General features: G+C 40.7%; 2 protein-coding genes across 7 annotated transcripts in view; one reads left to right on the top strand and one right to left on the bottom strand.

Moving 5' to 3' along the window:
- METTL24 (methyltransferase like 24) overlaps positions 1–14,626 on the top strand; it is a 93,528-nt gene extending 78,902 nt beyond the window's left edge. Inside the window, exon 6 of one of the 2 annotated variants that reach the window (XR_014524774.1) lies at positions 11,785–14,626. The gene's annotated coding sequence lies outside the window, so the exon portion shown is untranslated. Of the gene's footprint in view, positions 1–855; positions 3,059–11,784 lie in introns of those variants that run through there. The other variant, XR_014524775.1, reaches the window with a different exon arrangement.
- CDC40 (cell division cycle 40) overlaps positions 1–25,921 on the bottom strand; it is a 38,190-nt gene that overhangs the window by 6,120 nt on the left and 6,149 nt on the right. For all 5 annotated transcript variants that reach the window (XM_083497797.1, XM_083497794.1, XM_083497796.1 and 2 more), the window contains 10 exons: positions 17,606–17,692; positions 15,077–15,206; positions 9,557–9,640; positions 8,802–8,941; positions 7,291–7,387; positions 5,949–6,088; positions 4,107–4,181; positions 1,786–1,831; positions 892–993; positions 140–255 (listed from right to left, as the gene is read on the bottom strand). In XM_083497797.1, the coding sequence (XP_083353923.1) occupies positions 140–255; positions 892–993; positions 1,786–1,831; positions 4,107–4,181; positions 5,949–6,088; positions 7,291–7,387; positions 8,802–8,941; positions 9,557–9,640; positions 15,077–15,206; positions 17,606–17,620 (945 nt within the window). In that variant the 5' untranslated portion in view covers positions 17,621–17,692. The remainder of the gene's footprint in view (positions 1–139; positions 256–891; positions 994–1,785; positions 1,832–4,106; positions 4,182–5,948; positions 6,089–7,290; positions 7,388–8,801; positions 8,942–9,556; positions 9,641–15,076; positions 15,207–17,605; positions 17,693–25,921) is intronic.

The raw sequence follows: 25,921 nt of genomic DNA, 5'->3' as shown, positions 1-25,921 counted from the left end.
AAACCAAGTATTTTGTAACAGAAATAGCCTATTATTACTGCAACAATAGGAAAGGAATTCTGGTTAAATAGTCAATTGGTTTGATCTTCAAATTGTTTCTGCATGATCTTTACCAAATACTCTGAATTTTCTAACTTACCTGTACAATTTTCTTATCTGACATTCCTGCTACAAAAAGACTTTGCTTATCTTCATCTGGATTGAATTTGACACAGTAGGGAACTTTCCTGTTTGTGAATCGTGAAATACACTGTCCTAGAGAGGGGATGGGAGGGGAAACAGATCAATGAAGAGGAAGAGATTCACATACCCAGCTTCTTCGTTTTGTTGTAGCTGTTGGGTTGTATGGTGGGATGACAATTTTGCACATAATAAAATAAGCCTCAACCTATATTTCTGAAGGGTGTGCCATTTGCCTTACATCCAGATTACCAAACCCAATCCACTGAGGGCCATTTCATGCAATACAAAGCAACAAACCTAGTTTTGCCAACAAATATAATTTCTGGAGTACAGAAATATAGGCAGTTACCCTCAAACCACTCTAACTCATCTAACTCAAGATTGTTCACAGTGGTCCTGATTGGCAGTGAACTCCCCAGGATTCAGACAATGGTGTTTCCTAGCCCACCCTGACAATGCCAGAGTGTCAAGATGTTCTATCACTGAGCTATGTTTCCTTATCCTATTTGATAAATACACCCTTATTCACTTTTGAACCAACCATTTTCCAGAACGGTTTAAATGCATCCAAAAAGCAAAGCTATTCTAAGATGATAATACTGTACAGGGATCTGCGCTCCTGCCACCCTGTTGCACTTTTAACAGTTGTATTTGTCATTCACAAAAATACAGGTAGCAGAAGAGGAAACATAACAAGCATTCGCCTACCTGTCTCCGTGTCCCAGAGTTTAAGATACCGATCATATGCAGCACTGAGAAACTGAGTCCCAGCATTGTTAAAGCATATATCTCTAACAGCTTTACTGTGCCCTGCAGGAGAAATATATACAGTATTAGTAGGAAAGGGTACCAGGCGTTTTTCTTTTCGGTACTAGGGCAGTTGTTGGACGCGCAGTGTCTGTGATTTGCAATATGGCTCAGGCACTTTTATCTCCCCCTCTATTCAGTCCTCCCATCTCCATCGCCCCTGCTTCCCCTTAAAAGCAAGCTATTCTATCCAATTAAGAGCACAAACCATTTGGGCTCAAGTGCTGTGACTGTGGCTCTCAATCCAACACTGGAAACTAGGGATACAGCACCTTTTTGCGCATGCAGTTCTCAATTCAGCAGTGGCTGCGCACAGGGAGGCCCAGGTCCACCTGTGCACCATCCCTCACTAGGGTCAGGGTGTCCTTAAGCTACTTCACGTGAACCATAGTTTTTAAAATGTAAGTGGAAAGAGATGCTGAGCAAAAATACATATATTTCACGTTAATGACCCCATTCTAAAAACAAGCAGCCCTGAAGATCGGGGGGGGGGGGATAAGCTATTTGTTGGGGTGGGAGCTTCCCTTGCACTCCCCTCTGGTACCACCCAATTGCTTTACTTGGGATAAACGTGTGTTTAGCTATGTACCACACATGAATGAATTGTACCGCAGGGAGGATTTTGAACTACCATGCTCAATAATTATTTTCTTAGCATCCATCACTTCTAATTATTCCCTTGAGGCACACATTAATATTTGGACATATTGCTAAAGGCAGCACACAACTGGAATCTGACGCAATTATCATTTATTAAAAAGCTGATTTAAAAAAAATAAATTAAAAAAGTATTACCAATGAAAGTTCTTAAGCATCTTCGTTCACCATATACTTCCCAGAGCTGGTGGGTGGAAAATACATTTTACAATATGGTTTAAGGAAGACACAAAATGCAAGTAGAACAGCTAATGCACACAACTTATTATTTTAAATTAAACCCATCTTATTTTTGCCTCATTTATGAATCGCTTCCCATAAAATTTCTTGAAGCAATTCAACAAAACAAAACAAAACCAACAAGAAAAACATAGGTAAAGGGTAAAGGGGACCCCTGACCATTAGGTCCAGTAGTGACCGACTCTGGGGTTGCGGCGCTCATCTCGCTTTATTGGCCAAGGGAGCCGGCGTACAGCTTCTGGGTCATGTGGCCAGCATGACTAAACTGCTTCTGGCGAACCAGAGCAGCGCACGGAAACGCCGTTTACCTTCCCGCCGGAGCGGTACCTATTTATCTACTTGCACTCTGAGGTGCTTTTGAACTGCTAGGTGGGCAGGAGCAGGGACTGAGCAACGGGAGCTCACCCCGTCGCGGGGATTCAAACCACCGACCTTCTGATCGGCAAGTCCTAGGCTCTGTGGTTTAACCAACAACGCCACCCGTGTCCCTAAGAAAAACATACATTTACACTATTTCAGATCCAGTACTGTTAACATTCTTTCTTGGTTAAAAAAGCTTTAGAACACCTACTGAATGAAACACTATGGTTTTTTTAAAAGTAATTCCCATAATATAACAAAACAGGTACAAAATGTAATTAACTGTGTGATTTGAAAAATGTTATACCAACAGAACTTGCTGGTTCATAGGATGTTCACAGAACTACTTCTTGGAACTGCGTTATAAACAAACAAGGGAAGCAGTAATGGAGAAGGAAAGTGCCACGTGTACCTCTCCCCCCCATGTCTTAGTACATATTGTATTGTTGGCACCCGCCTGTCTTGAGAAACATACTGCTGCGTTTGCAGCACCAAGGTGACCTCGCGGGGCGCAATCCTGGGTGGTGTGTAGGGGGTTCCTGGGCTGCCCAGACGGACGAGACCCCTCTCTCAGCCTCACTCATGTGGTCCAAAGGAAAGCAGAGCAATACATTTGGCACCAGCTTGGATGCAGGAGTTGCTGGAAGGAGGCGTACAAGGCACCATCCTACCGTCTTAAGGACTCCACTCCTGATTTGTGTAGGGTTTACTCCTTAGCACTTTCTTCTCTCGACAATATCCGGCAAGGCAGCAGAGAACAGTTATACACTTTTGAAAAAACAGGGTCACATTTTCCACTGATCAAAAGAAATTAAGATAAATTGAATAAATATTGCATCCCTAAAGAGAGAAAACCAGTGTAATGTAGTGGCTAGTGTGGTGGACTGGGACATAAGAGAACTACTACATGCTGTCTCAATTAACAGCAGTTTTGGAAAAGCATAGCCTGTACCACATACTTTATTTGAGTAGCAATCCACTTTCGAGCTCAAACACAAACAGTAACATGTGAGGTGCATCTTCCATGCAAAGGTTTGCATGCATGACAGCCCATTTCTTTTGCAGCCCCCTTTCAGGAATTTTTTTAAAGTAGAAACAGCACAAAACTGGGCTGTTATGCACGAAGGCCTCTGCTTTATGGAGAGGCAGGTGTGCATTTCTTTCCCTCACTTATGGAGATGGATTGCTGCCTGTTTTGAGCAAGGTGTCAGTGCAGAGTAGCTGAACAGATGTCAGACATCTATTTGAAGTCATCATTATTGAAGGAAACAGAAAGAAATAGTAAAGGTTACCAGAATATAGTGGTGCCCCGCAAGACGAATGCCTTGCAAGACGAAAAACTCGCTAGACGAAAGGGTTTTTCGGTTTTGCGTTGCTTCGCTAGATGAATTTCCCTATGGGCTTGCTTCGCAAGACGAAAATGTCTTGTGCTTTTTTCTTAAAGCCGCTTGAAGAGGTGCAGTTGCGACGGACCGTGCTTCGCAAGACGAAAAACATCGCAAGACGAAAAGACTCGCGGAACGAATTATTTTCGTCTTGCGAGGCACCACTGTATATGACTTGACCTCTACAGGCTAAGTTAAAGCCACTGACCAAGGAGATTCCCCTCCCCACACAAAAAGTTTGTACGGCGGACTGCTTGGTATATATTTCTTCTTGTTGCTTTACAATTATCAAAGCGTCACTGTATTTGTTTCATGATAAACAGAAGATTCCATCATAAACCTGACCTATTACTTTAGCGCAACAACTGAATTTGCCCTGACATGGGTGTCAAAGGGGAGGCATATCCCAACACGTTTTGATGTGAATTTAACCATCTGTAGGCAGCAGTAAGTGTACTTTCTGAAGGTACTCACCTTAATTTTACAGTCCATGGAAGAAGACAACAGCAAGTGGCCAGAAAGAGGAAACAGTCTGACAGCGCTGACTCCCTTATAAATAAAAACAACTATGAAATAGCTACAAATATTTTTCTTTTCTTTCCAAACTTGTTTATATTTAATCCTATAGGAGACATTCATTGTTAAAGGGTGGCTGCCAATGCCACTAACTTAGCTGTTGGCGCAGCAACAATTCCGTTTGCTGATTCAACAGGTCGCTATCTTGATACTACTGAACAGAGTAAGTAGCACAAGTTGCACTGGTGCCCACCAAACCTCTTAACAAAGAAACGTGTACTGTGTGTTTGGAAAATGGGTTCCTTTTCAAAACATTATCAATGTTTTGAAATCATGCTGATTTTTATTCTCACCCGATTTTTATTCTCACCGCTGAATAAAAGGCTCTGGTTGTTGCTATTGTTTTTAAGAGTACAGCTTTATCAGTGGAATTCCCCCCCCTACCCCCACCCCATGCATGGTTCTTGGGGTTCTCCCAACCCAATTTGGGGACAGTACAGTGGAAAGATGGAGGGCACAAGGAGAAGGGGAAAACAGAGGACGAGATGGTTGGACAGTGTTCTCTAAGCTACCAGCATGAGTTTGACCAAACTGCAGGAGGCAGTGGAAGACAGGAGGGCCTGGCGTGCTCTGGTCCATGGGGTCACAAAGAGTCGGACACGACTAAACAACAACAGGGGACACACACTGGGGGTAGTTTTGTTGCACTATTGGACTCATTGCACTGGCTTTCACTAGCGCGACAACTTCATTGACACAGGCCCATAGTTTCATATGACATATAGAAAAAGCCTGGGAGTAACTACTAAGCAGGCACTCCAAATCTAACTGAATCAAGGTTTTGCAGGTTTGTCCATGGCTTTGGGGGCCCTAATGGATTCAAGTTAAGCATACTGCATCTAAATGACAGCTATATGTGCTAAAGTTTGAGGAATAATTTCTGCTGTTCCATTCCCACCATCTCTAAGTAGGCATCTGAATTTGTATAAGCTCCCTAAGAAAGTCTCAAAGATTAGCAACATAAAATCACAGAAACACACTTGTAATTCTACAAAATGTACAGTGAGGACTACCAGTGCAAAATATATAAATAACCTCTGTATGAATAAGGAAACACATTTCTCAAAGCCAGTTTAGTTCACTAACAGGGACCCATGACAGGGAATTATTAGTTAGGAGAGTAACTCAGGGGAGTTGTGTGCTTGTATCATGGCTTAATGGTGAAAGAATGATGGCCTATATAGAGTGTGAAATTAAATATTCATAGTTCCGAATATAGCAATAAGGTTTTCACACACCATTAGCAAACGAACACTATTGTGCACCTAATGACACCGGTCTAAACTATGGGTGAGAATTGGGATAATGCAGAGCCCACTCCTGCCTCCACTGCAGAGGAACCTTACCTAGTGGCAAAGGAAACAATTTGGCAAGTTTAGCAACTGGCTGAGCCACCATACAGTGCTGCATTTGGAAGACTTTGGACATTCGACCTCCTATTTCTCCTTCTCACCCCATATTCTGGTTGTTCTCCCCACCCACCAGAGAGGATTTGGAGCCAGCACGGGGGAAAGTTCAGCTGTGCTAGTAGTCCTTGTGCTGGCTTCTGCTAAGAGAACTGGGCAGCTGAATCTACCCACAAGTGTCTCCACCTATATAGGATCGCCAAGTACTGAATTAATACAAGCTGGCACATGAAATAAGTTTGTGCAAGGGCAATTTTTGAAATTGGAAAAAAATAATAACGCCTGGCCCATAATTATGAAACAAAGAAAATTTAATATTTTAATTGTCTCTTACCTTTGTATGACCAGACCATACATGGATCTGTTTCTTAGGAAGGTAGCATTTCTCAGGGGGTACTGTTGAACGTAGGTTAACCCCAACATCCTGAGGAACATGAAGATAGGATCTCCCTTGATAGTCATACATGTCTTTGACTGCAAAATAAACAAAACAAAATTAGAACATGCAGATTTACCGCCTCCCTCAAATATGACACAAATGAAATCAGTTTTAGGACACAATGGTGATTAAAATGAATAATCTACTAACTGCACAGCTCAAAAACTAACTACTCCTGACCAGATACACACATTCATGATCTTAAATACTTTATTCTAGTTGGCTTTTTCATGCCTCTTAGATGACAATTTAAATCTCCATAGGCTAAAATGCTATACCCAACGCTGTATATATTTATGTTTAAAATACCCAGTTCTGTATCAAGAAACATCAAAAGTGATTTGACTGCAATGTTAGGGTTTTTTTATTGGTTTATGAAAATCCAATGAGAAACAATTCAGAAATCCTGTTTGCAATTTCTGCACACGCCTTGCAATCTTCGACGAAGGCACCAAGCAGTGAAATGTACATTAAAACACTGCATGTAACTTCAAATTTCAAAGTTAACTTGCAAATTATCATTGCATTTGTGGTGATGGGCAACAGGGTTCTATAAAAAAGGAGATGTGAATGAAGTCCTGCTAGATGTGTGAATCTCAGGAGAGATGTGACAAAGAGAGGAGCGAAACATTAGGTTAAAAAAATGCATGATGTAGAAGTGGGGAACAAAAAAGACTTTTCTCCATAATCCTATGAATTGCTTCCACATCAGCAGCAAAATTCAAAATGACAATTTCAAGGCTTTATAGTCAACAATGAAGCCTACATTCGTATATCGTAAAAAATGAGGCAAGATCAATATGTAATGATCTAAAAGTTGACAAAAGTAAAGATTCAAACGATTAAGTTTGATGTGGTACAAATGACAGCCAAGAAAAGGAGGATGCCAAATTAAAATACAAGGAACTGACATTTGAGATGAATATACAAGCAAATGACATTTCCACAGTGTTCCCAATAATACAATCTCCCCGCAAGCTAAATTTAACCACATCTTGAAATTCTTTCCGGTGTTACCAGAAACAACAAAACCAGGCTGTTTCTAAGTTTCTTCCTTACTGAAATCCCCCTTGTGTCTCTGGCACCATGTTTTCTTTTAGAGATCGTTTCTTCCTACATGGTATGCTGCAAGAAGAACTAACATAGCGTATAAATGACAACATCTATTATTCCTGATAAACAAGTGTTTGAAAGTAGATGCAGGAAATGCAAATCAGCTGCTAAAGAAAGCACTTACCATGCAAAATAGTCTTCTCTTCTCCAGGCTTATCATCTTCATGTTTGCCTTTCTTTTGTCTCTTTGCTGTTATTTCATCCAGTTCCCTCTGTTCTTCCTAAGTAGCCCAAACATGAAAAATTACCAGACTTGTTTTTACAACAAAATCTAGAATATTTTCACTGAATTCACTTAAAGTTTCCAATTTTAATGCTATTTAGGGGGGGGGAGGTCAAAAAAGCATGTTAAACAAAAGGTCAGTAAACTATTCAGTTTAGAAACAAGTTTTCGCAAAATAAATTCTAAACATGTTTCCCAATTCTGATTCAATTCATTGCTTATATAGTCAAACAGCAACAGCCATACACAACTCCAAAGTCTGCAGAAGTCAAAAGGTGGAACCCCAAAAGCAGTTCAATATGAAGTGAGCAGAAAACCAAGTAGAGGGTGAAATGAAATTGACCAGCTGGAAATAAGGAGGGAGGAAGAGGTACAGGTATAAAAAGGGTAGGGAGAACACTCTTATTGACCTGATAAGTAATGTATTGGCATACAGCAAGACGTTAATTTTAAGTAGCACCACTGAGATGAAAGTGATAAATGCCTACAAAAATCAATGGACAAATCCAGTGTTTTACTATATCTGGGACTGGAAACAGTGGCATGTCCCATACCTTCATGCAGAAATCACTCTGATCACCTGCCACCACAGTGAAGATAGTCAGGGCATATGTGCGGGCTCAGAGACTGAGTAAAAAAGCATGGCACTTAGAACCCACTTCAAAATATGTTGCTCTAGCCACTGAGCTCTATGGTTGGGTCTCCAAGCCTCCGACACCCTGCCGAATAGTTTCCCTTTATGGCAGTGTCAGATTCCTCTCGTTAGGAACTAAGTCAGGCAGAAGGAAAATCCAGACACAGAACAAGAGCCTCCTGAGAAAGGCACCCAATATTGAGACAGGGAGAGAAGGGGGCAAATGTTGCTAGGGGGACAAGCACCCAATGGAGAAGAGATCAACCTTGCTGCTGCTTCAAGAAGAAGCAGTTTCTGAATGGAAGGGAGCAATAGAAAGCACACAAATGGCCAAGAAGGAACAGCAGAGATGCACATGTACAATATAAAAGAATTCAGCCCAACATGGTGGGTAGACACAGTTAACTCTGCACTGGCCACTTCTTGCTTTGGGCCCACTATTGGCTCCAGCTCCCCACCACCACTGGTGTGCAGCCCTGGCATCTCCTGTCACTTGCTGCGCCTTCAGAAAGATTGCCCAAATAAACCTACACTGATTCTGACAAGGGGAACTTTTCAAGACCCCTCCCACTGCAGCCCTCCGTGTCCCATCCTCAGAGTCACCAGAAGCTCAGGGGACTCTCAAGGCATTCAATGCAATAAAAGCAGCTGGAGCTGGAAGGGAAAGCCAGACACCCTGATGCAAGATGTGAGGAACTCCCCTAAGAGCACCCATGGGATCCCAGACTAAGCATCACCACTACTATTCTACTTCAAAGAATAAACAAGGGGTGCTCACTTCTGAAGGTTTTGCAACATCCTTTTCATCAACATATTTTGCCCACGGTCCCAAGAAGCCATCAATGTTAGATGCATCATTCTCTTTGAATTTCTTCCGTTTCTCCATTTTCTTTTGTCCTGTTTCAAACACAGTCAGACCTGTAGGCAGTAGCAAAAGTTCACTTTAAGAACAACAATGTATTATTCCACATTCCACACTTCACCATTCCACTTGAATCATTTCAGTGTTGTCAGAAAAGAGAGAATGTACTAGATTAGGGGAAGTTGAGGCTTTTGTGTGCAATTGTTGGCCTTGGACATGCATCTTCAAATGATCTGTCAAACAAGAAACAAGCACTGCATGCAAAGTGAATGGTAGCTGTAAAATCAAAAGATGATAAACCAATCAGCTCTCAATACGCTATATTTTATTAGCCTTTCTAGAGAGTTGTGCCTTCATCGGCAACTTACTTATCGCCGCCTTCTGCACTCTCCAATGAAGAAACATCTAAGATGCAAATCTTGTTGGCATTTTGTCAAGAAGTTGAGATACACACAGTTCTTTACACACTATGCCTGACTTCTGCTATGTTCCAGAAGCAGTCCCTTTGTATGTCCAACATCAGTCGCTTAAAAGCACCTCCCTACTTAAGTAAACTACTATTTCATCCATTATATACAATTTATTTTAAACATTTTGGTAATGCGCACACACACACACACACAACTGATTGAACTTTGTAATTAGGCGACGCTATAACAAATATTCTTTACCTTGATTCTTTTCAGCTTCTTCAACAGAACCAATATATTTAGTAGGAACTTCATAATTATCTATTGAGGGATCCAAAGCATATCCTGTGGAAGGACAAAACCATAACATTTTAAGATTCACCTCTTGTGGAATATTTTTATTGGCAGAGCTCCAGTTTCAGCCACCAACTCTCAGAAGACCTTTACCCTGAGGACACATCCATCATAGTGAAGCCAAAGCACAGCTTAGCACAAAGGAACAGACATGCAGCTTTCTGGAGAGGCAATTGTGACCGCTTTGCTCCTCCCTGGCCATTTTGCTGTTGCACTGAACTAAGTCATCATTCAGCTTAGCATGTTGTTTGAACCCAGAATACAAAAGTGTGCTTCTTTCAAACCTGATTTCCCCAAGGGAAGGGGACCTTCTGGATGCCAGAGAAGGCCTCTGTAGGGACAAGTGCCCCTGTGCCTGCCATGCTAGCAACCCTTTCACATGGTGGATACATGAGAATAGCTTCATAGTTTATAGTCAATTCTATCTTAATTCAGATAAAGACAGAAAGTAGGCCAATAATAGCTTGGGTGATGTGGCAGGCCTCAACCAAAAGTATCTATTACTAGGTGCCAGTATATTAATATGACAGCTACTAGTCATGGATCATCTGCTATAGAAGACGGGATCACTTTGCTTTCAGCAAAGAATGAACTGTTTAAACAAAATTCTCAGTCTGTTTATCAAAGCTGAACATAGCAGACTGTTCTTGAATCTGCTACAACCAATGAAATACAATGTTAACTTGTTCATAAGAACAGAGATTTGCACACCCTGAGCTTACAGTACCCTGACTCAAAGTGGCAGATATTAACAACCTTAATGACCCTGTCAAAAGGCAGCATACAAATATAATTAACTGACAAACCTACACTGAATAATAGTTTTAGAGTGCAATCTGCTTGCCAAATGAAAGTAGCAACTCTCCAATCCAACCCAGAGTCTGGTCAATTGCCAGAACCTAGCTGGTGAGGTGGGTTTTCATGAACAATTTGCAAGGACGACCATTGTAAATGACAACTGTCTGGATTTTACTATTCTGATGAGAATTCCACATAAATAAGCCAAGCATTATAGAACCCAGTTTTATGCTGAGTGAGGTCTTTGCATGGGGGCCGATGAGCCAATTTCTCAGTAGACTCAACTTCACAGTTCTTATTTAAGGCAGAAATGCCAATTTGGATATATGTCAAAATCAATACAGCAGCTTATTTGTCCTCTCACTGTATTGATGCCATTTCTGGGACTATTTGTTTGCTCCCTCAAACCGAGTGATCGTGAATGGAGCCACTGGGTGAGATTTAATCTTCAGCGGGAGCTGTGTTCTCTATAGCCGCCTGCATTTCATTCAGCATCTTTTCCTTATGAAAAGGACTTTGAACAACTCCTACTTTATGCTGAGAATGTGAAAGAGATTCCTATCTTTTTTTTTCTGACAGAGACTTCCAAATGCAGCTGTAAGGGGAAACCTGCTGTTTTAAAAACAGACCTCTTTTTATGTGACTGGTCTCTGCTTAGAACCTTTGACTTAACTCCCCCCAACCCAATTACAAATAAGCAGGCCTACACGCGGTTCACCTTCCCCGTCACTGAGAAGTGAACCTGAATAAAATGAAAGATGAACACTGTATGGTTTTAGTCTTTAAAAAGAAGGAGACATTTGTGAGACTGCGCTGCCTTCTCTTCCCCACCTTCGTTGTGGCAACAGAACTGACTCAGCCGTGGCAAGGACACAAGCATTAAATTGCCTTTGGGAGGTTACAAGCAAATGGCAAGTTGTCTAAAAGCACAGCCCAAAAACACAAGATTGACCAAGAAGGATCCTTTCCTTCCTTCCTATTTGACATAAAACACCATGAAAGTGATGCGGTCAACACAAGTATGTGGCTGCTAATAAATACTATTTGTTTCGGTGACATCCGGTCTATAAATGCTATCACTGCAAGATGGAATTATCCGCAGTGCCGCTGGCCAGCATGCATGCTGACAAAAGGCAGCTGAATGGCTCCCTTCCAAATGAAACCACAGAGTTTGTCTATTCACACAAAGGTCAGGCTCAGGGTAGAATAATCCACTGGCAGCATGAAACTTGCTTCAATAATGCAGCAGGTAGAATCTTGCTCATGGATAGTAGAGAAATGTTTTATTACTGGTCAGAGTATGGAAAAAGAACAATACTCTCCCTTCTGATTCCCAGATATCACTCTCCTTCCATATATCCCCTGAAAATAAAATGCTCCTCTGCAACCTGACAGCAAAGATCTTGAATGTAATGACTGGCTACCTTCCTAAAAGCGAAGGACTTCAACGGCCTTGACAAAGCATAATGGGTATAACCATATTTTAGCTGGTGAAGAATAAGTTCTGAATGAGTGAATAATGTCAAACATACTATAATGCTCTTTCTAGGTTGAAACATAATGTACCTACTTCAAGACAAAATGCAAGAGTTGGGGCAAAATTGAGGCTTTGTTCTTTTTTTGCTTCTCTGAAAATAAATTCTAGTGCCTAATGTTAGCGTAAGGACTATGACCAGCTACCAGCACTGTGATGGTGGAGCACTAAGATGGGCCTGGAAGACAGCCTAGTATCTGGATGAATTAGATTTATTAGTTCCTACTGCCAACATCCTAGCGTATTTTATTAGCCTGATGTAACTGGACAATGGTGCCTTTGTCTTATGCTAGCAACATTTTAGGCATGAAGTGCATTCCTGTGCAAAGAAGCTTGCATTCTTGGAGACAGACAATATGTCCTTCTCTGCACCCTGGTGTTTAGAAAATTATTTTATTGTGGTTTTACAGAGAGAAATCGCTCACCATGTCATGGATGCAATAGGAAAGCAAAGTATTTTTCTTCTTATAAAGTACACTGAAACCACACCAATATTTAATTCCAAGGCAACATGCACATATCCCCATATATATAGACATTGCAATGGTGCATTAAGGGCTATCTTTGGAGAGCTCTCCGAAACAGTATACGCGGATGGGAGATAAAAAAAATTCTTCACAGATTGCTATCCATTCTCTCTACTTTCATTTACAACCATTTTCAGACATCGTATTGGAATAGGCATTAGTGATTAGCAGATTCCAATGGCTTTGGGATTATTTGTAAAGCTGGTGCTGCTCAGAAATGGTTGCCCTCTTATGTGTCTTGTTTGTTGTTATGTAATGTTTGTTTATTTGAAAAATCTCAGTTAAAATGGGAAATTGCTCTCAGAACATCGGAGGCTGCCTCATACCAAGACTAAGGCTGCGTTTGGGTCTGGACCAGAGGCTCCAGCTGGTGCAAAAAGCTGTGGCTAGACTGTTGATAGGGACAGACAATTGCTCCCACTCGGGTGCTTAAAAGCTTCCACTGGCTGCCTGTATATTGGCTGCCCATAGGCTAGGTTCAAGGTTCTGGTATCAATTTAGCCAAGCCCTTAACAGCTTGGGTCCAGGATACCCTAAGGACCACCAGATTCATTATATCCACTCCTTATCACCGAGTTCTTTGGGGAATCACTATCAGCAGATCCTCATGGCTCAGATGCACAGCCTGGATCCACCAGAAGCTGGTATGGACTCAATTCTTCCAGCTGAGATTGCACAGGCCCCTCCCTGTTGGATGCCCAGCAGCTACTGAAGACTTTTATTGTTATTATTTCTGCAGACATTTTAACTGTGTTCTGATTTTATAGTTGTAACTGATTTTTATGTTCATTATACTGTGCTAAATCACCTGTATACTACTTAAGAGATTATTGTAATTAGTCCGCATATAAATTGTTGAAATAAAGAAATAAGTCTGTCTGTCGAACTCAATATTAGCTACGCTAACTAGCTGTGGTTCTTCAGGGTTTCAGACAAATGACTTTCCACGCCCTATCTAGAAATGATGGAACTGTACCTGGGACATTCTGCATACAAGCATGTGCCCCATCAGTGAGTATTCTCTAAAGAATAAAGGACAGGGTCTTCCTTTTTCTATGTAGCCATTCTTTTGGTTTCTTGAAGATGCTTCCTCCCTCTACTTGCCACAATCAATTGACTGTCTGACAGTCAATTGCTTAAAGCAGCAACACGAGGCTTATGGAATGGACACAGGTAGTCTTTTTAGACTTCAATCTTTTTGCACAATGTTTAGATGTACTTCTCAGAATTTCTGCCCTTGTGTTCACTACCACTATTGTTGTGAAATTCCTATTCACTGATCCTCTTTCAGAGGACATCTACAAAATAATCTCAAAAGCTATTGAATAGTGAAATACCATTCACTAGTTGACACTTCCTTCAAGTTACTCTTATAAGTAGGCTTCATTTTTCAAAGAAGCTGCTAGTGGATGTCAGGATCGAAATCATAGCACACAAAATTCAGAAAATATACAATACTCTTCATGATATTAACTACCACTTGAATTAACAACAGCACTGCTCCACTTTCTCTAGCAGCATTTCACAATTGGAACAGATCGGGTAACCATAACTCCTGGATAACCTAGCAGTTTCCAGGGGAACCAGCATGAAAAGGGACGGCATTAATGGTTCTAGGAATCAAAGCAGCTTCTGAAGAAACAAGAGTTTGGAGGCATGTCTTGCAGATATAGTATGCTCTGTACTTATTTAGTTATTTTAGGAAAATACATAATAACCAAAACACTTATCTCACCATGATGCATATGTTGGAGCAAGTGCAGTTCAATCTCAACAGCGCTCTCAACTTACATTAGAAGGTAGAAATTATTACTATTACTATTATTTAAATTCTGGATACTGCCCTATACCTATAGGTCTCAGGGTGGTTCACAAAATACAGAACAAAAATAATTAAAACAATTAACAATACTAATGTATACAAACTAGTAAAAAATACACTCCCCAGCGAAAGCCCTTAAACCACCCCCTAGACCACAAATACAAATAAAGAAATCCAAATAATCATATAGCAAATATAAATACAAATAAGTAGTTGTGGCATACTTTAACATACATTTAGCACATAGTAATTAAAATAAGCTTCAACTATCTTATAGACTCAAGTACATTTCTGCCTGTGTTGTATGCTGAATAATGAACTCCCACCTCAGAGTTCATGTAATTAAAATTTAGATGGGGGGGGGGACATTAGCAAGTAAAAGAGTGACTGAGACGTTAAAGCTACCTGGCTAACTGAAAGCTGCATGCTCCGTAGTTTCTGACAATTCTGGTGGAAACAGGGATACGGCATATGCTACCTCTAGGTCTCCAAACTAGAAGACAAGGACCTCAAGCGGCTATTGACTGTGTACTGACCCATGCACAAAGATCAATGGCCTTGTATAGGACATAGCATGTCGATATTACACTCCTAATCGGATCCCTTTTCTAATTATCTGAACTAGCTAACATTTAGAACTGATAAGAGTATATTTAAAACCTTTGAACTCTATCAGACCATGTCAACCACAGACAAATGTAGCAGATTCCAGATCACAAAAGGATTATCTAAAAAATATACCTTACCATAGGTTGCAAATGTTCTTCTCTGTTGTTCAAACATGAAATCATTAATGTGTGCTGGTTCTGTATATCCAGAAAGCATGTTCCTAGGTGCAGCCATCTGCTGAGTCCTAAATGGATTCACCGGCCCAAACTGCATTAAAAATAAAGGCCATTTCACATGCAACTCTTTACTTACATGCATATGTGCATCCATGCATTTATAACATTTTCATCCTGCTCTTCTTCTAAGGTTCTCGGGGGAATAAAAGTAATTCTCTTCCTGCCCATTTTATCCTTAACAAACATGAGATGTAGTGACTGGCTGGCCCAAGGTCACTCAGTGAGCTGCACAACTAGTTGGGCTTTTTAACATAAGGCTCAACAACTCTAGTCTAATCCAGTCTTCCCCAACCTGATGACCTCCAAATGTTCTTGGACTACAACTCCCATCAGCCTCAGGCAGCATATTCAATGGTCATGCATGATGGGAGTTGTAATCCAAAACATGTGGAAGACACTAGGTTGGAGAAGCCTGTCCTGATGACAACATCCACTGTGATCCATCCTACTAGCTTTCTGTTTTAAAGCCTTTGCATACATGTTGACCAGCAAAACAAATGAGTGGCTAGCACATTTTCCGTAAACAGAGCAAGTGGGCACCATGGATGGGAACTGAGCTTGGCAGCGTTGCCTGTTATCACTGAAATGGCTCTGGGGGCTAGGTGGGGAGTGTGGTCCAGCAGGTTGGCCAGGTGAGAGCCATTTGGAGCCCCTGGGATCCTTGGACAATGCCTGACCTGTCCAACTGCTGGCACCTCATAAACCAGCTACTGTAAAGTATAGTATAACCCACAGAGAACCTAAAATAATGAATAAGTCCACAACCATCAGAAAATTAATGTTGCGCCACATTTGCTAAATCGAATCAGATTCCTTCCACGCATTGTTTGCTGTTTCTCAAGAGTTAAGAGGAACAAACCCATTTCTATTTATTGAAGCATTCCCATACACTCTCATGCTTTTAATACAGGTTGAAACTTCATAATCAGTATTTAAACCTAAACTGTGACTAAGTTTTATAAAAGAATAAATAAACAGATAATTAGTGTACATATTAACATCCTTGCTTCAGATGAGCTTTTCCATGGGGAATGGAAACTACACTTACTGATTGGCTAAACCTAGGAAAACTGCCTCAAGCTTACAAAAATAACTTACAGCTTTGGACAGCAACAATTTCAAGATTTTGACAGCTGCATGTATTAAAACTAACTATATTGTATTTTTATACTGGTTGCATTTCCCCAGAGGTGTTTTTCCATGAGGAATATTCGATTTCAAGATTAAATTGTTTTTATAGTCCATTTATTTGACAGCTTTTATATAGTAAATATTATTTTCCAACCTCCCCCCCCACGCTGTACTGGAGTAGATTTTATTATGCGCACTCATTTAAAGCGTATTTCTTTTTAAGATTTGTGAAACAAATTTAAAAGGGTAACTTACTACAATGCTTTCTACATTCTCAGCTGCTGCTATGATAAATACTGCTAATGTAGAAGATAAGGGTAGATCCAGATTATATTTTAGAAACTGTGCAAACTCAACAACATGCAAAAATAATAAAGCACAGATCTTACGTGGTGTCAGATTAGTGTACATTTTAGTGTACCCATAATTTGAACACATGATACTTTGGGATACAGAGAGGTACAAGTGACCCTCCTATCTGACAAATCATGAAACATATGAATTTCCTGAGCATTTAGCAGAAATAACTTGCATTGCATATGGCCATCTACTATGAATCAGGCCTTCAGAATTTTACCTTGGCTTCCGCTCGTGTATACAGATATGACAATTCATCAGAGAGAGAGAGAGAGGCTAGATGCAGTTATACCCACCAACTGTGTGATTCCACAAATGGGGGGGGGGGGGAGAAAGAAACAACATAACCCCTGGCTAGATTATAAACAGCAAATAATGCATGGTTTTCTTTTACTCGTCTAATATTCCCCCAGTCTGAACATGATATATCCTAAGCATTTCAACCGAACACGGAAATGAACTTTGAGTGTGTAATTCCATGATTTTTGCCTGATGAGCATACATATTTGCAACTTTAAGTGGCCTCATTATAGAAATTTTAAACAATGACTTTAAAAAAGATGTTCACAAGGACATCTGACTTCTAATTTTTTTTTATTTACTACCCTGCAATTTTTACTTTTGTGTGTGCAAATTATTGCTTTATTATGAGAAGAAACTGCCTATGCCACATTTCAAGTACTTAATTTAAAAGTTTAAATATGTCATTAGATATTTTAATGTAACATGAAGCACCATATACATATACAAAATGAAAGCCAAGTTTGCTTGGCCTCAGATCAAGATTTATAGAAATACCTGTAGAATTTAGTATTGTCCCTAATTTAAAAGGACTGTTTTTTAAACAGAAACGATTTAATAGTTCACAGGGTATTCCTTGAAGAAAGTTAGCCAATATTGTTCCAACTTATTCATATTTTTTTAAAAAGTTAGTTTGCTTACCTCAGGTGCAAACATGGTGTCATAGGTTGGGTTGAACTGAACTTCCTTTGTAGTTGGATCAAGGTGAACTCCCGTTTCCACATCTTCCTAGAAAATTCAATGGTATTTTAATAAAAACCATTTTCTGACAGCACATCATAGGCAATAAGCTGATTCTACCAAGTGGCAACATTCACTACTTTTAATACCATGTTTTTACTTTTAACTCTGAAGCACTAAATGCTAATCAAATTTGCTTCTGATGTGGTACTGTCCCCACACTGAGGAAGTATCCTGTGGATAAATTGCTGAGACTGTAACTTCTTGGGGTGGGGGAGGAAAAGAAAATATTAAGAAAATGCTTATACTTCCAAATATAGAAATGCCCATTTACCTTTTCTGACAATACAGCTCACCACAGCTCCCCTTTAGTCTTGTACCTTGGCTCTCAAACGTCATGGTACTCAGACAACTTGGAACCCAAACACTGCGAACCCGGAAGTAAGTGTTCCGGTTTGCAAACTTTTTTTGGAAGTCGAACATGCTCCGTTTTGAGTGCCACACTTCTGTTTTGAGTATTATGCTTCTGATATGAGTTCCACACTTCCATTTTGAGTGTTATGCTGAGGTCTGTCTGTTTTTGCTATTTATTTTGCGTTTTTGTGGCGCTTTTTTGTTTTGTTTTTGTGACTGTGTGGAACCCAGTTCAGCTACTGATTGATTGATTGATTGATTGATTGTGTGGCTGGGGTAGATTGTTTATTGCTTTCATTTTATGGATCAATGGTCTCATTAGATAGTAAAATTCATGTTAAATTGCTGTTTTAGGGGTTGTTTTTAAGAGTCTGGATTAATCCATTTTGCATTACTTTCTATGGGAAAGCGCACCTTGGTTTTGGAACGCTTTGGTTTTGGAAGGGACTTCCAGAATGGATTAAGTTTGAGAACCAAGGTACCACTATAATGCAAAATCAGCCATGAAGGGGATTGCCTTCTGCACAAATTCCAAACCTACCACAACACAGCCAACTCATACTTGTTCCAGTTCATGCAATAATGCAGTCCAATGAAATTTATGAGCAACTGATCCACATGAATACTCACAACTTATAAATGAAAAATTGACTATTTTCATGTCACAAAGTTACCATAGAATTAGTGACAATACAGTGGTGCCCCGCAAGACGAATGCCTCGCAAGACGGAAAACTCGCTAGACGAAAGAGTTTTCCGTTTTGGAGGTGCTTCGCAAAACGAATCTCCTATGGGCTTGCTTCGCAAGACGACAATGTCTTGCGAGTTTCTGCTGGTTTTTTTTCCCTTCCCCCCTTTTTCTAAGCCGCTAAGCCGCTTATCAGCTGATCCGATCAGCAGATAAGCCGCTAAAAGCCGCTAATAGCACTAATCCGCTAATCCGTCAATGGGCTTGCTTCGCAAGACGAAAAAACCGCTAGACGAAGAGAATCACAGAACGGATTGTTTTCATCTTGCGAGGCACCACTGTATAGTTGTTTGTCTGTTTCTTGTTACCAGGCTACTCTGCTTTATTAATTTCAGCTATTCAGTTCAAAGTGTATAATATGGAAATGGGGCCCCATGCATCAGCTACCCCAACTTATTTCCCCAAGGAGTTAAATCCTATAACAAAAATATTAATGACAAATACAATCTGCCCCCCCATTAAAAGTAACCAAGGAACGAAATGTCACAATCTCACAAAACAGTTTACTCAGTTGCTTAACTGCTTTTATCAACTAGGACATTTTCTGAAACATTAAATCTCCATGTAATTCAAAATCATTGGGTTCCACAGCAAGGTATGCAATGTTCTGCTTGCACATGGGGTTTTTTTAAGCTACCTCCTCCCAGTGGCAACCCCTGTGCCCTCTGGTGTAGGACTCCATATGGTAAAAGTGGCTGCCGCTGAAAGGAATTATTTCCCTTCAGCATAGCACACTTATATTGCATTTTAGACAATATGTTATACTATACCAATGGCTAGAATTTAAAGAGGAACAGTTTGCCATGTGACAAAGGTGGTTATGTTACTAAAGCACCAGTCAAAAAGTCACTGGACTAGTTGCGAGCTCTTCTTGATGCTGACCAATATTCTTTTTGCCCACAGTCTACAGAATTGCACGACTATTTCCACATGACCATCAGCACTTTGGAGTAAAGTTCCTTGAACTGCAGTCCCTGCATGTTGCATAGCAACCTGCTTTTAAAATGCAGGCGAGTTGCCAAAGCTGTTTGAAACATAAAGCACAGGAATCTGCAGGCCACTGTGCATGCACACAGTTGAGTAAGACTTAAGTCACTCTCTGGACTGCATACATTTGTTTTCTCCAGTCTTAACATGCCTCAAGTTTTCCACAAAGGACCTGCTTTTGCCCCTGTAAATTTCCCCTAAATCTGTTTTCCACTGTCAGCATCTTTCTTGACCTGTGAAACCAAGAACTAAATGTGCAATTCAGATGTGGAAGTGAACCAACACATACCACAAATTGAGAAAATTAGGTTAGCCTAGGCCTAGCACATCAGTGGAAAGAGCCATCAGGCTTGATACTTACAACTGAGTGAGAAGAAACACAAGATGAGCATTTTGACATTGCCATGTTTTCAGACCATGCTTAAGGTATTGAATTGCAACACAGTTAATTAAAGGGAAAAACAACGTGCTTAGGTGTCATGTCTGCACAGGAATAGAGATGGTATGGGGAGCCTTTTTAAAGCCAAAGGCTGCATTCTCTTGGGATACGTGGTCGAGGCAGTGGTGGGAACCTAAGAACGGGGGGCCAAATGTGACACTACAGGCCTTTCTATCTGGCCTTTGGGACACTGGCCAAGTTAGATCCCACTCCCTCAGTCAGAAGGGAATGTGGTCCTTAGACTGAAAAGGGTTCCCAACCCCTGGGTCAAGGGCTTGGGGGAGCAGTGGTTGAAGGGCCACTTACCAATAATAATCAGAAATGGGCAAAACACCCATTTTCTTTGTCTCTGCCATACTTTTTCCTCTATTTTCATCCACCCCACCCCTATCACCACATACTTTCCTTCTATCCACCCCCAACCACAATTCATTTACAGTGGTACCTCTGGTTACATACTTAATTCGTTCCGGAGGTGCATTCTTAACCTGAAGCACCACTTTAGCTGATGGGGCCTCCTGCTGCTGCTGTGCCACCAACACACGATTTCTGTTCTCATCCTGAAGCAAAGTTCTTAACCCGAGGTACTATTTCTGGGTTAGCGGAGTCTGTAACCTGAAGCGTATGTAACCTGAAGCGTATGTAACCCGAGGTACCACTGTACTTTCTTTCTATTCAGCTTTCCTTGTTGCTGGGTGAGGTTATAGGTTTCTATTTCCCTTATCCCAGCACAGAAGGAACGCAGGCTGCTAATACCCAAACAGAGTGATCTGTTTCTCCACTGGCAGCTCAATTTCCTTCCATGCTAGGCGAAGAAGAAGAAAGAAAATATTTCTCTGAGTCCAGCATGAAAAATGCAGCAGGAGGAAGCAACGGCAGCAGCTTGCAACGATTTACTGTGAAGCAGAGGCAGATGGAACAGGGCTGATGAAGGAGAAACTGTGGGCTGGATGGAAAGGCCTCACAGACCAGAGGTTCCCACTCCCCAATTGCAGGATACGGAGAAAGACAGACAGTATTTTTTGTGTAGTTCTCTATAGGAGGAAAGAATGTGTCTTTCAAAATAGAATATCATGCACTGTATATTATTGCTAAAGCTGGTGGCTTTCAAAGAACTCTTCATAAGAAGTTTGCTTACAAATGGTCAAGCTGTACAGAGGTTTAAGCACCAGACTTTTCTACAGTTGAGAATAGCAAGATTAGGGACAGCTTCTGTTTGAAACAATCTGAATAACCTACTAGGGGCTGAGTCTTTAGTGTGGCAGACCCTGCCCTGTCGACAGAGGTTCAGCAGCAGTAATCCCTGGTTTATAGACACTCAGACTGGCCTTTCAAACCTGAGATTCTTTGCCAACTAGGCCTGGGCGATATATCAATATATCACCCAGGACTGGTATGAAGAGCAGACCACAATGTTGGCTTCACTCAACAGTGTATCGCTGGTGAAACCGCCACTGCTCCTGAGTCCCTCTGCTAGCAACGTCTTCCAGCAGTTCCTTCCTCCAGCGGCACTGCTAGCACTGTCTCGCGGGCAGAGGCCAATGCAGCTTGTTTTATCAACACTGCAGTATATTGCCCAACTGCGATGTTTGGCTGGCGATACACTGCGATGTTGCCCTGCCCTATTGCCAACCACTGCTTTTACTATAATGCTGTGTTTTAAGGTTGTATACTGCCTTGTGATATCTTATATGAAAATGTGGTTTATAAACATTTCAGTAAATAAAGTAGGCATATTATAAAGTACCTATATTCCTCAATTTACTACTATTGCCAGTTTAAAAAAGCTACAGTCCAAAGTACAGTAGTACCTCTAGTTGCAGACATGATCCGTTCCGGGGTGCCAAGTCCACAACTAAAGCGGCGCTTCTGCGCAAGTGCGATAGAGCACTGCTGCGCATGCGTGCGGTGCAAAACCCAGAAGTATACACTACCGGGTTTGCCACGTTCGCAAGCCAAAAAGATGCAACATGAACCTAACGCAACATGAGGTATGACTATATGCCCTCCCTGTGTCCTTTAACAAAAGGGTTACAAAAGATAGAAGACACCAGTTCAGTGAGCTACTTTGCATAATGCATCATCTAATCGGTGACTTGCAATCCAAAACAGTAAGTGTGTCTCACTAACTTTGCCTATTAAAAATGATGTACACACAGCATTCCACAGTATGTGCTCCAATGGTGGTCTAGATGCACTGCCTGACTTCATTCTTTTCAAAGCAGCCTCTTCCCAATTCAGTTGCTTGTAATGGCAACAGCTACTGGTATATTCACAAACCTTCACTTTGCACCCCGTACTCTAACTGGAAAGAGTTACACTAACAGCAGTTAATTTTTTCAGAAGACACCACAACAGAATTGTATGGAGTAGTACAATTATGTGACAAGTGTGGTTCACACACTCCAATTCTATGCTATGGGTTTGAAGCTACCGTACTTTAAAAAAAAATTATAATCTATTTTGATGGCTCTCAAATTCTACTACATGAAATGCATTAATTCTTGAGTAACAGTGAGGATAATTTTTGCTATTAAGGAAACTAGACAATTATGCAACTATTCTAGCTGTCAGTAACTAATGTAGATTCAGAAATCAAAAGCACCCCACATTTAATTAAGGGAACAAATGAAATTCTCTCCTTGCTGAAATGTCACAAATCCATAATTTTATCTCATTCCTCTTTCCTGTTAAAATTATTTTACTAAGAGAACAGACTGTGACATGAACAATTCTCACAAGGACAATTATAGCTATTCCAGTTCTATTGTACTGTTAGCTCAACTTCTAACTTCAAAACCAGACAATGCATTCACCATTCTATCTGAACATGGGATCTTTGAAATTGAAGCACAGTAGTATTTATCCAGCTTTCACTTACAAGACTACCTGCATTCACCATTTTCAACAAGCAAATCTATTTTTTTGCACAGATGACTTCTTGCTAATCCAGACAAGTTTATCTGGATCTGTCTTTGAAATATGTTCAGAACCATGATGTTTCAACCTCTTTGGTGCTGCTTTGAAGGGGGAAAAGTGTAGGTCACATCACTATGTGTGATTTTGGAAGAGTACGTTCCAACATTTCAAGTAGAATAGTGATCATTTTGCAATAGATTAAAAAAGGAGCAGGGGAAATTAACACAAACGTGGATGTCTTTCAATATATTATTTACAACATTGTATGGCTAGCATGCACGGGGTAACACCTCCAAAAATTTGCCATATTATAGAAGATTAGTCTCTTTAGCCATCTTTGGGGGACTCGTGCATATATCTAACTCCTTGCTTTGCAAATTCTTCCTGCTTCTGTACCACACATTTCTAAACATTAGGTTTTTTTAAAAAATAAATCACACATACCAGAAAAAGTCAAAACAGGCTGACAGAATAATCCAGCATTTATGGAACATGAAGAATATACTGCAGCTCTTTAATTAAACATTAATATGACAAAAGTGAAATTAGAAAGCGCTGTCTGCTGGATTTGTCTTCTTTCATTACATACCATTCTCAAAGATAAACACAACACCTTGAAGGCATTGTTCAAGCTTTAAATCAAGAGAAAAATGACTGAATGGGTACGTGGGACTGCCTTTGAAGATGATTCAGAAGCTGCAGCTAATGCAGTATGGTGCAGTCTGTCTCCCTACAGCAAAGGCAGCCAATGTGGTGCTCTCCAGATGTTGACTGACTATAACTGACCACTGGCCAGCATGCTGGCTGTGGCTGATGGCAGTTAGAATCATAGAATCATAGAGTTGGAATAGACCACAAGGGCCATTGAGTCCAACCCCCTGCCCAACAGGAAACACCATCAGAGCACTCCTGACATATGGTTGTCAAGCCTCTGCTTAAAGACCTCCAAAGTAGGAGACTCCACCACACTCCTTGGCAGCAAATTCCACTGTCGAACAGCTCTTACTGTCAGGAAGTTCTTCCTAATGTTTAGGTGGAATCTTCTTTCTTGTAGTTTGGATCCATTGCTCCGTGTCCGCTTCTCTGGTGCAGCAGAAAACAACCTTTCTCCCTCCTCTATATGACATCCTTTTATATATTTGAACATGGCTATCATATCACCCCTTAACCTCCTCTTCTCCAGGCTAAACATGCCCAGCTCCCTTAGCCGTTCCTCATAAGGCATCGTTTCCAACCCCCTGTAATGCAGCAGCCTTTTTACCAACGTGGGGGTTGAACCCATGACCCTGAGATTAAGAGTCTCACGCTCTACCAACTGAGCTATCCCATGTTAACTACCATTGCCTGAACTTTTATTTCAAACCATTTAGTCCACAATAAATGCAATGTGTCTCTTCCTCTACCCATCCAACACCTTCGAAAAGAGTGACCACATACTCTTTTCACTCTCCCAGAAGCCCCAACCTGCAAATCACAAAAGATGCTTAACTCATTTTATCTATTTGTTAATTAGGAAAATGAAAGAAGGGGGGGGTGTTTTATTGTTTTTTGAGATCCTCCAGCTGCCCCAAGGAATAAGAGGTTCCACACTCCTCAATCTGAGAAGAGGTTTAGGAAGCCCTATCACAGACATCCAAATTTATCTTGATTTCTCTTTTCATATGAGCCACTCTCATTGGTCTAATCATGACTTCTTGACCCTTGCACTCAGAAAACTGTATCTGCCCCTTTTGAGCATTCCTTTTTTGCAAGATCAACATCTTTGCAACTAGAACTGTCATTTGAAACCAGGCTGCTTGATTCTTGTTTGGTCTCGATATCTGAGGTGTGCAGCAAGCATTTTTTTTAATGATATAATCACTAGAACAGGAATGAGCTTTTTTTTTTTCCTTTACAAGAAATGCACCCTCTTGGAGATAATCTCTTTGCAAGGAGTGGGGTTGTATGCTGCCACTGAGAGTGGGGCCAGAACCACCCCCACACTGTTTTTCTCTTAAAATGATCATCACTCCTCCCTATTTCTCTCTCCTTTTTTCTCTCCTGAATTTTCAAGGCACACAGAGAAAGAACAGTGTGGGCGGTGATAATCTTAAGAGAGAAAGGAAGTGTGGGCTGGTGACAATCTTAACTTTGCTTTCTTGCTACCTGCAGAGGACCACAGATTGCCCACCATTGCCCAAGAATATTACACAACGTAATGTTATTCTATTAATGAATTATGGCAGAGAAAGAAATATATAGTATTGGTTTTAGCCTTCAAACAAAAGCTATTGTTTAGTACACTGTAGAGAACTCTTGACACATCTACTTGCTTAAGAGTTTATCTATTTTCAGGGGTGCCCAAAGTTTTGGGGCCTAGGAGGACATTTTAAAAGCTAAGAAAATGTCATCGGCACTGCATAATACTCATTACATAGAAGAAAATTTGGAATGACTCAGAACTGGGCCCTCCTACAGGCAAAACACCTACTCCTACCCTCCCGTTGAATTAAAGCTGACAAAAATGCATGCAATTCCTCAAAGAATAAGCAACACTCACAATCAAACAATGAAACAAAACATCACACTCAATTTATGGTGTAACTGTGGTCATATGGGAATTTAGAAGTGAATTTCTGGAATACTATACTACAACTTATTGTCAAACACCTGATGCAGCATGTAATAGCATAGTAGGAGCAACAAAAGGGGTACATTGGAAATGTTTTCTAAGTTCAACACATTTCAAGTCAGTGAATTTTTCATGGACACTACCAAAGGCTGTATAGAAA

Source organism: Podarcis liolepis (assembly GCF_965112155.1).
Source record: "Podarcis liolepis genome assembly, chromosome: 3".
Classification (NCBI taxonomy): Eukaryota; Metazoa; Chordata; class Lepidosauria; order Squamata; family Lacertidae; genus Podarcis; species Podarcis liolepis.
This window is presented reverse-complemented; position numbering and strand designations above follow the sequence as displayed.